The 12,504-nt window shown below is 48.5% G+C and overlaps 1 protein-coding gene across 2 annotated transcripts in view; it reads left to right on the top strand.

Moving 5' to 3' along the window:
- Positions 1 to 12,504, top strand: part of LOC121446069 (S-adenosyl-L-methionine-dependent tRNA 4-demethylwyosine synthase TYW1) — a 77,884-nt gene that overhangs the window by 24,910 nt on the left and 40,470 nt on the right. For both annotated transcript variants that reach the window (XM_041648432.1, XM_041648433.1), the window contains exons 11-13: positions 900 to 1,009; positions 8,759 to 8,936; positions 9,546 to 9,681. In XM_041648432.1, coding sequence (XP_041504366.1) covers positions 900 to 1,009; positions 8,759 to 8,936; positions 9,546 to 9,681 — 424 coding nt within the window. The remainder of the gene's footprint in view (positions 1 to 899; positions 1,010 to 8,758; positions 8,937 to 9,545; positions 9,682 to 12,504) is intronic.

Raw genomic sequence — 12,504 nt, 5'->3', positions numbered from 1 at the left:
AGGAACAGTGAAGAAAAAAGAACTTGCCTAAGAGTAAGAAGTGCTGTGGGTGTGGCTCAGGTGGTAGCGTGTTTGTCTCTCATGCATGAAGCCCTGGGTTCCATTCCCAACACTGCATAAACCACACATGGTGGTCCACACCGTAGTTCCAGCACTGGGGATATGGGGGCTGGAGGATCAGAAACTCAAGGCTATCCTCAGTTCCGTAGGAAATTTGAGGCCAGCCTGGGCTACATGGGAGTCTGTCTCAAAATGAAAGTCTGGAGTACAGAACTAAAAGCCACACCCACTCTTCCTGAGAAACTCAGTGTTTGGTGTAGGTTGTCCCTTCTAAACCGTGAGCGCCTCTGTTCTTCTCGTGTGGTTTAGCAATGGTCAGTCCACACTGCGAACGTGTTGGCCACAGGTCACCTCATGCTGGTGTCTGTTTTCAGTTAGCATGGTTAACAGCAGGAAAGAGGAGCTGGAGGTGGCTCAGCAGAAGCATTTATTCCCTTTTTGGAGGACCAGAGTTTGCTTTTCTGCACCCATGTTGGGCCATTCACAGCTGTCCATAATTCCAGTTCCAGGGGATCTGATACCCTGTCCCGGGCTTGTTGGACACCTCAACACAGGTGCACATGCACCCACAGACGTGCCTATAAATAAGTAATCAGAATCAGGTTAGTGTATTTGGTCTACCTGTACCTGACATTGACTGTGAGCTGAGAGCTGAGCAGGTTGCCAAGGGACCTCTAGGACCTCTCTCCGCTCATCTCTGCCATGTGCCGTGACTCAAAGTAGGGAGAATCTTTTGAACAGAGGGGCTTTTATCGGACCACCAACTCTGGCTTTCTGTTGGATGGGCTGTGATGTCACAGCAGATGCGGAGGCCTTAGCACTCCACGTTGTGTTTACAGGCACCACACCAATCCTGTGGGCACTGAATGGCGGTGGAAGATGGACCAGCCAGAACTGATTGTGAAGGAAGCCATCGAGAACCATCAGAACATGATTAAACAGTTCAAAGGTATTTGCCTGCTTGTTTGTTTATTTCTTTTTCTTTTTCAGAGACAGAGTCTTATTCATCTCAGGCTGGCCTTGAACCTGCTATGTGGTGGAGTGTGACCTTGGCGCTCTGATCCTCCTGCCTGTGTCTCCAGAGTGCTGGGGTCACAGGTGTATATATATCACCACAGATGGTTTTATCCCTGCTGAGGATGGGAGCAGGGCCTCAGATGGCTAGGCAAACATTCCACCAGTTCCACCAGCCGAGCCACATCCTCTCTGAAAAGGAATGCTAATCCCGTCGGCACCGCCTGGATCCACATGATGGAAGAGTAGCTTCTTTTCCTCTTCCGGTGGGATTTTTGTCTTTGCCATGCGGGGTCTTTACAAACACCAAGGCTAGCAGAGTGGACCGGTGAATGATAAGGCCGTTCAGTTCAGCACGACTCGACTCAGTAAGTGGTGTTTCAGACTTCTAGAGTCTGACCCTGAGCAGTTTATTTTAGTCATATTGAGCACAGCACAATTTGGAAAGAGTTTCCTGGTGATAAGGAACTCAGTCCCATGTGCACAGCAAAGCTTAAGACATGACTGTATGGGAACAGTAGTAACATACAGTGACTTCTTCCATAAAGATGGGTCCCATAGAGTAACTGAGGAAGCGGGCTCAAGATAAACAAGCTCACGGCAGGGTCTGGGGGAGGATTTGGTGTGGCCTAGCCACAAGACAACACAAATGGTTCACCGCCTCTGTTCCTAGCCTTCTGGTTGGAAATAGGTTTATATCTCATCCTTTGGAGATACAACCCTGTGTGTTTAACATTCCTGTTTCCCCTGTGCTTATTCATCCGTGAGCACAAGGATCCACATGTCTCCTACTCTACTGTAAGTCTTTGTGGAGGCCAAACCTTGATAGAAGTATTTGATGTATATTTTGGCCCTTGTAACTTTTTTATTTCCATTAGATGGAAGAATTAAACAATTCCAGGCACAGCTTAGTCCCTTGTGAGACACGGCTCGAAGTTTCTCTTAGAGACAACTTGCCTTCATTCCTCAAAGTCTTTGCTCTTGCTTCATGGTGATCATGAGGTGGCTGTGTGAACTGAGCTGATACTTTGGTCTGTGGACATTTTTTGTGGGGCTAGAGAGAGGGGCTCAGTGGTTTGGTGTGTGCCCCTGAGGTGTGTTCCCATCACCCGCTTCAGGTGGCTTACAGCCCCCTCCCCCACTCCAGTTCTGGGGCTCTGGTGCCCTCTTCTGGCCTCTGCAGGTACTAACTATACTTATGTGCATATACCTCTTCTCCCCCAGACACACACCCATACTCATAATTAAAAATGAAAATAAGGTAGATGTGGTAGTACACACCTTTAATCCTCCAGCACGCAGGAGGCGGAGGCAGATGGATCTCTGAATTTAAAGGCCAGGCTGGAGTTCTAGGCCTCATTACATAGTCTGAGAAAAAAAAATAGTAATCACATTAAAAAAAAAAAAGATATGGTCATTGAGTTGGAGTTGTCTGGGAAAGGGTTTCCGAGCGAATGGCCCGTTGAGAAGTGGGCGCTCTTAATAAAATACCTTCCACATCTCCCACATTGAGGCGGCAGAAGCTCTGCCCTTCATTTTCTAGCTTCCCAGCTCGGTTCTGCCGAATACTTAAATATATTTGGCTCCACTGGCGAGCGCTGGCTCCAGACCCTCCTGTGAGTCAGAGCCATCTGGGGCTGCTCACACGCCGACGGCTGCTCCTTCCAGAGAGGAAGTCTAGCGAGCCGCAGCCTGTGAATGTACAATTCTTTCTCTTCTTGTTTGCTTTCTCTTCTATTTTTGAGAAGAGGGTCTTGCTGTGTAGCTCAGGCTGGCCTTGAACTGACCCTCCTGAGTACTGGAATGGCAGATAGGAGTCGCTGTGGCCAGCACCTGTGTGCTTCTCACAGGATTCCAGGAGTCTGTGCTGTTGAACTTGGGTGCAGGATTGAAGCCTGCTGTGGGCAGATGGGTGGTCTTGCAGCTCGATGGCTTTGTATGACGTGTCCTCCAAGGCCCCCTGTCTGTGCATGGGCAGCCCCCATCCATCCCCACGCAGATATGTGACCGGGAGGGGAGGGAACAGCAGAACAGCCCAAGAGTGAACCACTGTTTCCTTGAGGACGGCTGGAAGGTGACCCATTTCCAACAGAGGTCACTAGTGTTCACCCACAACATAAACGTGCCTGCACTGGGGGGGAGAGAGAGAAGCTGGACTCTTAGCCATGGAGACAATGCCCTGTCTGGAATCCAGCTGACTGCTTAGACTTCTGCTCAGTTTCTGCTCGACACTGTGAGCCCCTATCCCTTTGTCTGTTCGTATCTTGCTATGTATGCTTTTACTATGGCTTGCTGTCTACCTGACAAACTCACTTAGAACTGTAAGTACAGCCATCCACGTAGCTCATCCTCTGACTGAGTAGAATAGTGAACGACAGCTGTCAGTGATGAATTGACATTTCTTAAATCTTTGTGGTCTTGACTCCTCCAGCACCAAGGTCTTCAGTTTCTTTTCATATGTAGCAGCAACAACAACAAAAAAAGCCAAAACAACAAAAAAAAAGAATAAAAGTTCTTTTGTTATATGAATATCTTCATAGGCCAGGTGTGTGGTATATGCCTTTGGTGCCAGCACATGTAGACTCTGAGTTCAAGACCATCCTGGTCTATGTAGTGAGTTTCAGGCCAGCCAAGGCTATGTAGTAAGATCCTGTTTCAAACAAAACAAAAACAAATCTTTATAAGTCCTAGTCACTGTTTTTTTTGAAAATCAGGGGATTTGTTTCTCCTTTGGGTTTTCTCAGGTGACTCTTTTATTCCATGAATTTTAAAAGCGATTTATTTTTGTTTTATGTGTATAGGTGTTTTTATTTGCATTTGTATCTGTTCACTATGGGCACGCAATACTTACAGAGGCCAGAAGAGGGTGTCAGACAACGTGGATTGGAATTACACACTCTTGCTAGCTGTAGTTAGGGTGCTGGGAACCAAACCCAGATTCTGCAAGAACAATAAGTGCTTCTAACTGCTGAGCTATCTCTCCAGCCCTGTAACTAATTTTTAAAAATGTTATGTTTGTGTTTGTGTGTCTGTTTATATGTAGCTGTGTGTGTGTGTGTGTGTGTGTGTGTGTGTGAGAGTGTCATGGCATACATGTGGAAACCAGAGGATAACTCATGGAGACAGTTCTCCTACCTTTACATGGCTTATGGTTTAAATGCAGGTTGCCTGGCTTGTTACCTGCTGAGCCATCTTGCTGACCCAGTTGTCGTTGTGAAACAAGGTCTTATGCCGCTCTGGCTGACTGGAACTCACCGTGTAGACCAGACTGGCCTCGAACTCAGGGATCTGTCTGCCTCTGCCTTCTGAGTGTTGAGACTAAAGTCTGCACCAGCTTGCTTTAGTTATTTATTTGATAAATTCTCACCATGTAGGCCAGGCTGTTGTTGAACTGCATCCTCCTGCCTCAGCTTCCCGCCAAATGCTGGGATTCCAGACGTGCATCCAGGTTCACAGCTTGCCCTTAAAGATGAAGCTCTGGGTCTCATTTTGAGCCCAGGAGGGGTCTGTGCTCTGGTCTCCCTGGGTCTAAACTGTCCCTGGAGACTGGCCTGGAGGGAGCTCATTTCCTGAGGTGTAGAGTAATGCCCAGGCCTCAGGGATCACTGCTCCTCTCCCTGCCCCACCGCACCCACGGCTCCAGACACCGCACCGAAAGGAGATGTGTGCTCACCTCCTTGTTAGAACTACGCCCTTTCCTAAGTCAACAATAGGAGAAGCTGCCTGGGAGACATCAGAGTAGAACTGTTGCCTGCATGTGTGTCTGCCCCGCTGTCTCCCTGCAGGAGATCGATGCAGGATGGTGAGTTTGAGACTTGCCTCATAAAACTGAAAAAAGAGCTGGGTGGAGGGGACAGAGACAGAGAAGGGAAGAGAGGGAGCATATTAGTGTCATTTAGGCTCTGCAGATTAATATGGCATTTGTATGCTGTAACCAGAAATTCTCAGAAACAGTTTTTCTTCTTCTGCTTCATTCTCCTCCTCCTCTTTATCACCCGCCATGCATATCCATTCTTGAGGTCCTCCTTTCTCCTCTTAGCAGCTATCGGGGCTCCTCCACCCCAGCCTATCTCTACAGCTACACTCTTAGATAGCACGTCAGCCTGGAGGTGTGGCTCAGCCAGGAGAGGGCTTGCCTGGCATGCGTATGAAGCCCTGGGCTCCAGCCCTAGACTGGGTGTGGTGGTGCACACTTGTAATCCCAGCACTGGGGAAGTGGAGGCAGTAGGATCAGGAGTTCAAAACCAGCCTTGGCTGTGTATTAAATCCAAGGCCTGTCTGGGCTAGGTGTGGCCATGTCTCAAGAACAAAGAAACATACCCCAATAACAACAGAAAGAATGTCTTTTATCCTGACTTGAGATTCTTTGTTTTCTAGAGCAGCTCCCCACCCTGCTGGGGAGGCACCCACTCCTTCCAGAAGGTCTGGCCGCTCAGCTCATGATTTTGCTTTTGAGGTCATGGGTCTTGTTGCCCATTGTCTCTGGTTTTCTAACATTAGCACACCAACCAGCCTAGAGCCGTTTTGTGGTTTTTTTTTTTTTTTTCCTTCTTCTTCAGATGCTTCCCTTCTGTGCTCTGGGTTGGGTGGGCAATCATTGTCTCTTCAGCTCCTCCACCCAGGCATTAAGCTGGCTTTCTTCTCACGTCCCTTGTTGGCATCTTTATACACAAGCACAATTAACAGCACATTGATCAAAAGTGGGTCAGGACTTCAATGCAGCTCAGCCTGTGCTCGCGTTATATACCCTGTCCCTGCTGAACACCACCCTGATGGGTGGGCACAGTCTTGGGGCCACCAAGTGGGCGACTGCACTGTTGAGCACGTCCTGGGTCCTGGGTTAAGATGCAGATGAAATAGACACTTGTTGCTTAGGTTCCTGTTTGTTCTTAGAACAGACACACAAAAGACTGCTGGAAACCACACGGTCAGCGGCACGGAGGTGCAGAGAGCGTGTGCAGCTTGCTTCCTTGTTCTGTCCTTTATGATAGAAAATCCTGACTGCCCAGAACTGGAGTTGCCGAGGGTTTTGAGCTGCCATGTGGGTGCTCAGACCAAACCCAGGTCCGTGGCTACTCTGAACCTCTGAGCCATCTCTCCAGTCCCTGTCTTCTGAAAGTGATTTACGAAAGGGGTGGAGAGTGGCAGAACACAAAAGTCCGACGTTGTAGGAGCCGAGGAGATAGTTCAATGCCTGTTGTACAAGCTGACACCCTGAGTTCAATCCCCACAAACCACAAAAGAAATCTGGGCACAGTGGCATGTGCATGTCATCCCAGTGCTGGGGAGACAGAGGCAGATGGATCTCTGGGGCTTTGCTTCCTCGGCATCTACAGGCTGTGAGAGACCCCGTTTCTATACGAGGGCCGGTGCCTGAGGAATGAGGATGTTGCTCTCTGATCTTACATGTGCAACCAATGCAAACACGTGCACACACCTGACATTGTGACATTGTGAAGTCTCCATCAAATGTTTGTCTTGGCTGTCGCTCCCAGCAAGATGTTTAGCCAGGACCTCTATCATTGTGAGAACAAAGAAGAGAATGTTTCATTTCCTATTAGCCCTGACTTCAGATATGGAGATACTTGAGCCAGGCATGGTGATGTACTTACCTGGTACTCAGGAGGCTGAGGCAGGAGGATAGCAGGTTCCAGAACACCTTGGGCTTCATAGTTTGAAGCCAGCTTGGATTTCACAGTAAGACCCTGTCCGAAGTAACCAAGAAGAAATAAGAATATTGTGTTGGGAGCAGTGTGTCATCGTGCCATGCTGTGTTCGTGTGGCCCGTTCCAACATCAGGTGAACCCTGAAGCCCTGCTTCAGTTCGCTCCCTAGTTCATCTGATGAACTTTCTGGTGACGATTCAGGATGAGGAAGCTGGCGGGGATGAGGGAGCGGTGCAGAAGTTGCTTAGCAACATCCAAACTGGGAAAACTCGGAAGGGTTAAGATTTTGTAAATTGGAGTGTGTGTGTGTGTGCATGCTGTTTCTGGAAACCATCCTCTCTTTTAGAGTCGTTTAGAGCCCACGTTTGTACACTTCGTATACACTCAGCTGTCTGACAGACGGTTCAGCTTCATGTCTGACTTTTAACACTCTGCGTACTTCCCCTCTCTCTGTCAGTTAGGTTTCTGGTTACCTTGTTGGCTTGGTTGCTGCTTTTGTCTCTTGGTCCGGGTTCGGTTGCTCTGCCCACACACTCTAAACCGCGCTGTGGGCCTCCTTATTCTCTCCGGACGGCCAGCAGAACCCGTGCTGGTTGTACCTTCCACATAGACTCAGCTCACACCACACTAGCCACCTTCCTGGTCCCTCAACTCTCACTGTCTTGCTCCGTGTCACCAGCAAGCCTTCATTTTTGCTTATTTATTTTTGTTTTGTTTGTGTGTGTGTGCTGCCTCCCAGTCTCGTGTAGCCCAGGCTGGCCTCCCACTCACCATGTAGCTGAGGATAACATTGAAATTGTGGCCCTTTGGCCTCCTCTTCCCAAATGCTAGAGTTACAGGTGTGCACCCAGTGCCTGATGGGCAAGCACTTGGCCAACTGAGCCGCATCCGCAGCCCCTAATTTCATTCTTGTTCTCCCTCTCCAGTCACCATGTTAAGCACTGGCTGGGGAAGAGAAGGCCAGAGCCCTGCCCAAGGGTATCAGACTGGCCTCCGTAGAGTCAGATTTGAGCCCAGTGCCTCTGCCTAGCCCCGCAAGGCCTAGCCAGCACTTCCTTGTTCTCCAGGCGGAGTCGGAGGCTGATCCACCTTCTCTTCTCTTCTGCTGCTCACGGGGAGTTTAAAGTTAACCAGGCTCGTTAGGCTCAGCGCTAGGTTGTCTTGGCAACACAGACTGAGTTTAAGGATCAAGTTTTATTTAAAACTTGGATTTATTTGAGTTAAATCTTAGATTTTGATAACGCAAGAAAAACTCTCACTCAGAAATCCTGACAGGAAATGCACATGCAGAGTGTCGGGCACACAGATGCCATCTGTCACTTTTAGCTTTCTGACCTGCGTTGCGGTGATTAGATCCCAGGTGGGGGTGGGGGCGCAGACCTTCATGTTTTTATTTCCAAGTCCATTTTCTGTTCTTGGTTATTGTTGGGGTGGTAGTGGCAATACTCACTGATTGTGTATGTGTGTGTGTACACGTGTGCGTGCTCGAGCTCACAAGCAGTTGTCCTTCCGCAGGCTCTGCTCATCCTATTATTTTTATTTTATTTTTTTGGTTTGTTTGTTTTGAGATAGGGACCTGAAACTTACCAAATAGGTGAGGCTGGCTGACATTGAGCCAGGCACTCTCCTGTCTCTGCATCCCCAGCATTTTGTTTTCTTGAGACCGAGTCTCACTATGTAGTCCTGGCTATCCAAGAATGTGCTTGGTAGACCAGGCTGGCTTCAAACTCAGCTGAGATCCACCTGACTCTGACTCTGCCTCCTGAGTGCTGGGATTAAAGGCCCGTTCTCACTACCGCCTGGTGAGAATTGAGTTTTAAGGTGGGTGTGGTGGCTTGCTCCTGTGACTGCGGCTCTGGGGCTGAGGCAGGAGCATTCTGGTCCAGCCTGGGCCAAAGTGAGCTCCCATTTCAAAAAATAGGGAAGGAGTTTCCGCTAAAGTCACAGCGCCATTGGTGGCGGAAGTGTCGCGCTGTGTCTATGCCTTGCTCTGACTTGGCTCTTCCTGGGGTTCTCAGGTGTGCCAGGGCTCAAGGCAGAGCGTTTTGAAGAGGGGATGGAGGTCAAGCACTGTGCGTTGTCACTTGTGGGGGAGCCCATAATGTACCCAGAGATCAACCGGCTTTTGAAGCTGCTCCACCAGCAAGGGATCTCCAGCTTCCTCGTCACCAATGCACAGTTTCCCGAGGAGATCAGGTGAGCTGCCTGGCATCTCAGCCTAGGTGAGGCTAGAGGCAACCATTCCTTCTTCTGAAGCTTGGGTGTGGTGGCTCAGTGCTCTTCACATAAGGTGTGTGGGCTGGGTGCATTTCCTGTCCTTTGGAGATTCTTCCAGTGACCTGGGGATGCAGGTGGCCCGTTGATCTAGACAGGACACAGTTAGGAGTTTCCACCTGCATGAGCGCGGGGCAGAACTCATGAGGAGACCCTGTCTAACTGTCCAACTGCTACGCCGCGGCTGCAAGTCTCGGACTAGGCTTCATTTCATCTTCCCATTGAAACCTAGTGTTCAAAGATGGACCAGGTTCAAATAATTAGTGTGATGTTTCAGCTTATTAGACTTCCCGTTGTGTCTCATTCTGAAGTCACTGTGGCTGGGCTGTAGCTCAGGGGTGGAGTCTTCCCTAGCTGCACATGGCCTTAGCTTCCATTCCTAGCTCTGCCAGAGGTGCTTTGGACATGTGGGCCAGATGGACCCTTCTAGACCAGAGCAGTGCTGAGTTGTCTCTTCCAGACGATAGATTTTATGTCATGGGATCTGATGAAGGCAGTATTTTCTCTTTTGTTTCCTTTTTCATTACCAAGGAACCTCACACCAGTTACTCAGTTGTACGTGAGCGTGGATGCCAGCACCAAAGACAGCCTGAAGAAGATCGACCGCCCGCTCTTCAAAGATTTCTGGCAACGGTTCCTAGACAGTTTGAAAGCTTTAGCTGCAAAGGTAAGAGTTCTGACGTCATCCTAAAAAGGAATAAATAAGGAAGAGAAATGAATGGAGTTGTGTTTACTTCGTCTTTCTTTAAAATACGGAAAGATTAAAATACTTGCTTTTCTTTTGGATTTTTCTCTATATTATTTTTTGAAAATTTATGTGTGTGAGTGTTTTGCCTGCATGTATACTGTGTGCATGCCTTGTACATCGAGCTGAGAAGAGGGTGTGAGACCCTGGCCGTGTGGGTGACAGGGACTGAATCTGGGCCTCTGCGAGAGCAGCTAGTGCTCCAAGGCACAGAGCCGTCTTTTCAGAGACAGAGGAGGGTAGCAGGCGGTTGTGAGCTCCCCATGTGGATGGTGGACGGCAAACTTGTGCAGGAGCAGCAAGTACTGCTGACTGCTGAGCCCTCTCCAGTCCCACACCTTCAGTTTTTAAGTATTTATTATGATTGGGTGATATGCGTGTATGGGCGCATACCAAGGCATGAAGACAGTATTTGGGGTTGGGTCTCTCCTTCTACTTCGCTGAGGAAGGATTTCTCAGTTTTACCCATTGAGCCTTACTGGCTTTCTGGCTCAGAAAATCTTCAGATATTTTTGAGGTGTAAAGGGCATTTCCCATGTGATGACTCTTACCAGGTTTCTCTTTAGTGTGTTGACTTTATGTCCATTTGATGTCTTCTTCCTGTCATGCATTTAAAAAGAATAACATCTCCACAAGGTCCATAGTGCAGTGTGCTGGGTAGCAGCATTCAGCATGCCTACTTGGGATGTCAACAGACAACCTTCGTTTAAGTATAAAGCTGATTTCCAGACATTTTTGGAATTGAGTATGTGAGCTCCTGAGTAACCGAGTGTCAGTGTGAGCTCCTGAGTAACCGAGTGTCAGTGTGAGCTCCTGAGTGTCGGTGTAGGCTCCTGAGTAACCGAGTGTCAGTGTGAGCTCCTGAGTAACCGAGTGTCGGTGTGAGCTCCTGAGTGTCTGTGTGAGCTCCTGAGTAACTGAGTGTCGGTGTGAGCTCCTGAGTGTCTGTGTGAGCTCCTGAGTAACTGAGTGTCGGTGTGAGCTCCTGAGTAACCGAGTGTCAGTGTGAGCTCCTGAGTAACTGAGTGTCGGTGTGAGCTCCTGAGTAATTTGAAGTCAGAGCATCTGAATTTAATGTCTTGGGGCTGGGGAGATGTCTGAGTGGTTAGAAGCCTGCACTGCTCTTGCAGAGGAAGGGAGGTCAGTTCCCAGCAGTTCCCAGCCTCCTGCACCTCTAGTTCCAGGAGATCTGCTGTCTCTTCTGGTTCCTGTGGGCGCTTGCACTCTTATGCACTGTGCACATGCGTGCATGTGCACACACACACACAGTCACACACACACAGTCATACAAACATATCATACATGTAAATAAATAATAGTACAAATCTTTTAAAAAAGTTTTAATGTCTTCTTGGAAATAGCTGTCCCTTGTGTGTGTCTTCTTTTTCCTCTCTCATTGTGCTGTGAATTGAAGCCGAGATCACATGTATGTTTGGCAAGTCCTTTGTCACTGAATTTTATGCCCCAGGTATTTAGCTCTCTGTGAATTCAAGGCCAGCCAGGGACACATAGTGAGACCCTGTTCCCCTCAAAACAAAACAAAAAAATAAAGCCCCCAAACCCAAAAACAAACATTAGCTTGGCAAACTCCAGGTGCTGGGATGGCTTGAGGGAGTTAAATCACATACTCGTTAAGAGAGTGTTCTATACGAGTTAGTATTTGTGTTTGCCTGTGTTTGTATGCAGGTCAGAGGTCAACCTCAGAGTCTGCTCCCCAGGTTATTTTGAGGCAGTCTTTCATTGACCTGAGACCCTACAGTGGTCAGAGAGTTTCTATAGCATTAGGGTTCCAGGCACACATCACCACATCTAGTTCTTTTGTGTGTTATGGGGGTCAAACTCAGGTGTTCCCTGCTTGTACAGCAAGCATTTTACAGACTTTAGGCATCTTTCCAACCTGTGCCTACTGTTTAAACTAACCAGTCTTTGAAGTGGCCCACAATTCACGCAGATGAACATTTAATAGCCCGGCTCATCTCTGACCGTGAAAATGTTACGGGCTGAATGTTGAAGCTGAGGGCTAATAAAGAGAGCTACAAAGAAGCAAGTAAAGAAATGAGATGTGATCTTTATTTTTTTCTTTTTTGAGACAAAGTTTCTCTGTGTAGCCCTGACTATCCAGGAACTTGCTGTATAGACCAGGCTGGTCTCCTACTCAGAGATCCTCCTGCCTCTGCCTCCTGAGTACTGGGATTAAAGGCCCGGGCCACCACTGCCCGGCTGTAACTTTAATTAACTTTCATTTTAAAGCTATTTTTAGTTTTATTGTGTGTGTGTGTGTGTGTGTGTGTGTGTGTGTGTATGTGTGTGTCTGATGCCACACATTTAGGGTTGACTGCAGAGACCAGAAGAGGATATTAGACCTTCTGGAACTGGACTTGCAGGCGGTTGGTTGTGAGCTGCTTGACATGGTGCTGAGACCTGAGCTCAGGTCCTCTGCAAGTGCTCTTAACTACTGAGCCTATCTCTTCAGCCTGCTGATGCTTAGTCCTGATTGGCAGTTTGGTTGGATTGAGAGACTGCCAGGAGAAAACGGTAGAGAATAAAATATAACCTCTGACTGGGTCAGTGAGGACAGATCCAGGGACAGCTGGGTCCCGAGGGCTCTGACCTAATGGGAAGACACTTCCTGTGGTGATGACATTGGTGGCGGCTTCAGCAGCGGCAAGTAGGAGGCGGAGCCTGTTTGGAGGCACTAGGTCACAGGGCATGCATTCTAGGGACTGGTCTTTTCTAACCTTTTCT

Source organism: Microtus oregoni, unplaced genomic scaffold (genome assembly GCF_018167655.1).
Source record: "Microtus oregoni isolate MIOR12 unplaced genomic scaffold, Mior012 000003F_ref0000135, whole genome shotgun sequence".
NCBI classification, from domain to species: domain Eukaryota; kingdom Metazoa; phylum Chordata; class Mammalia; order Rodentia; family Cricetidae; genus Microtus; species Microtus oregoni.
The sequence above is the reverse complement of the archived record's forward strand: the minus strand, read 5'-3'. Positions and strand labels throughout refer to the sequence as shown.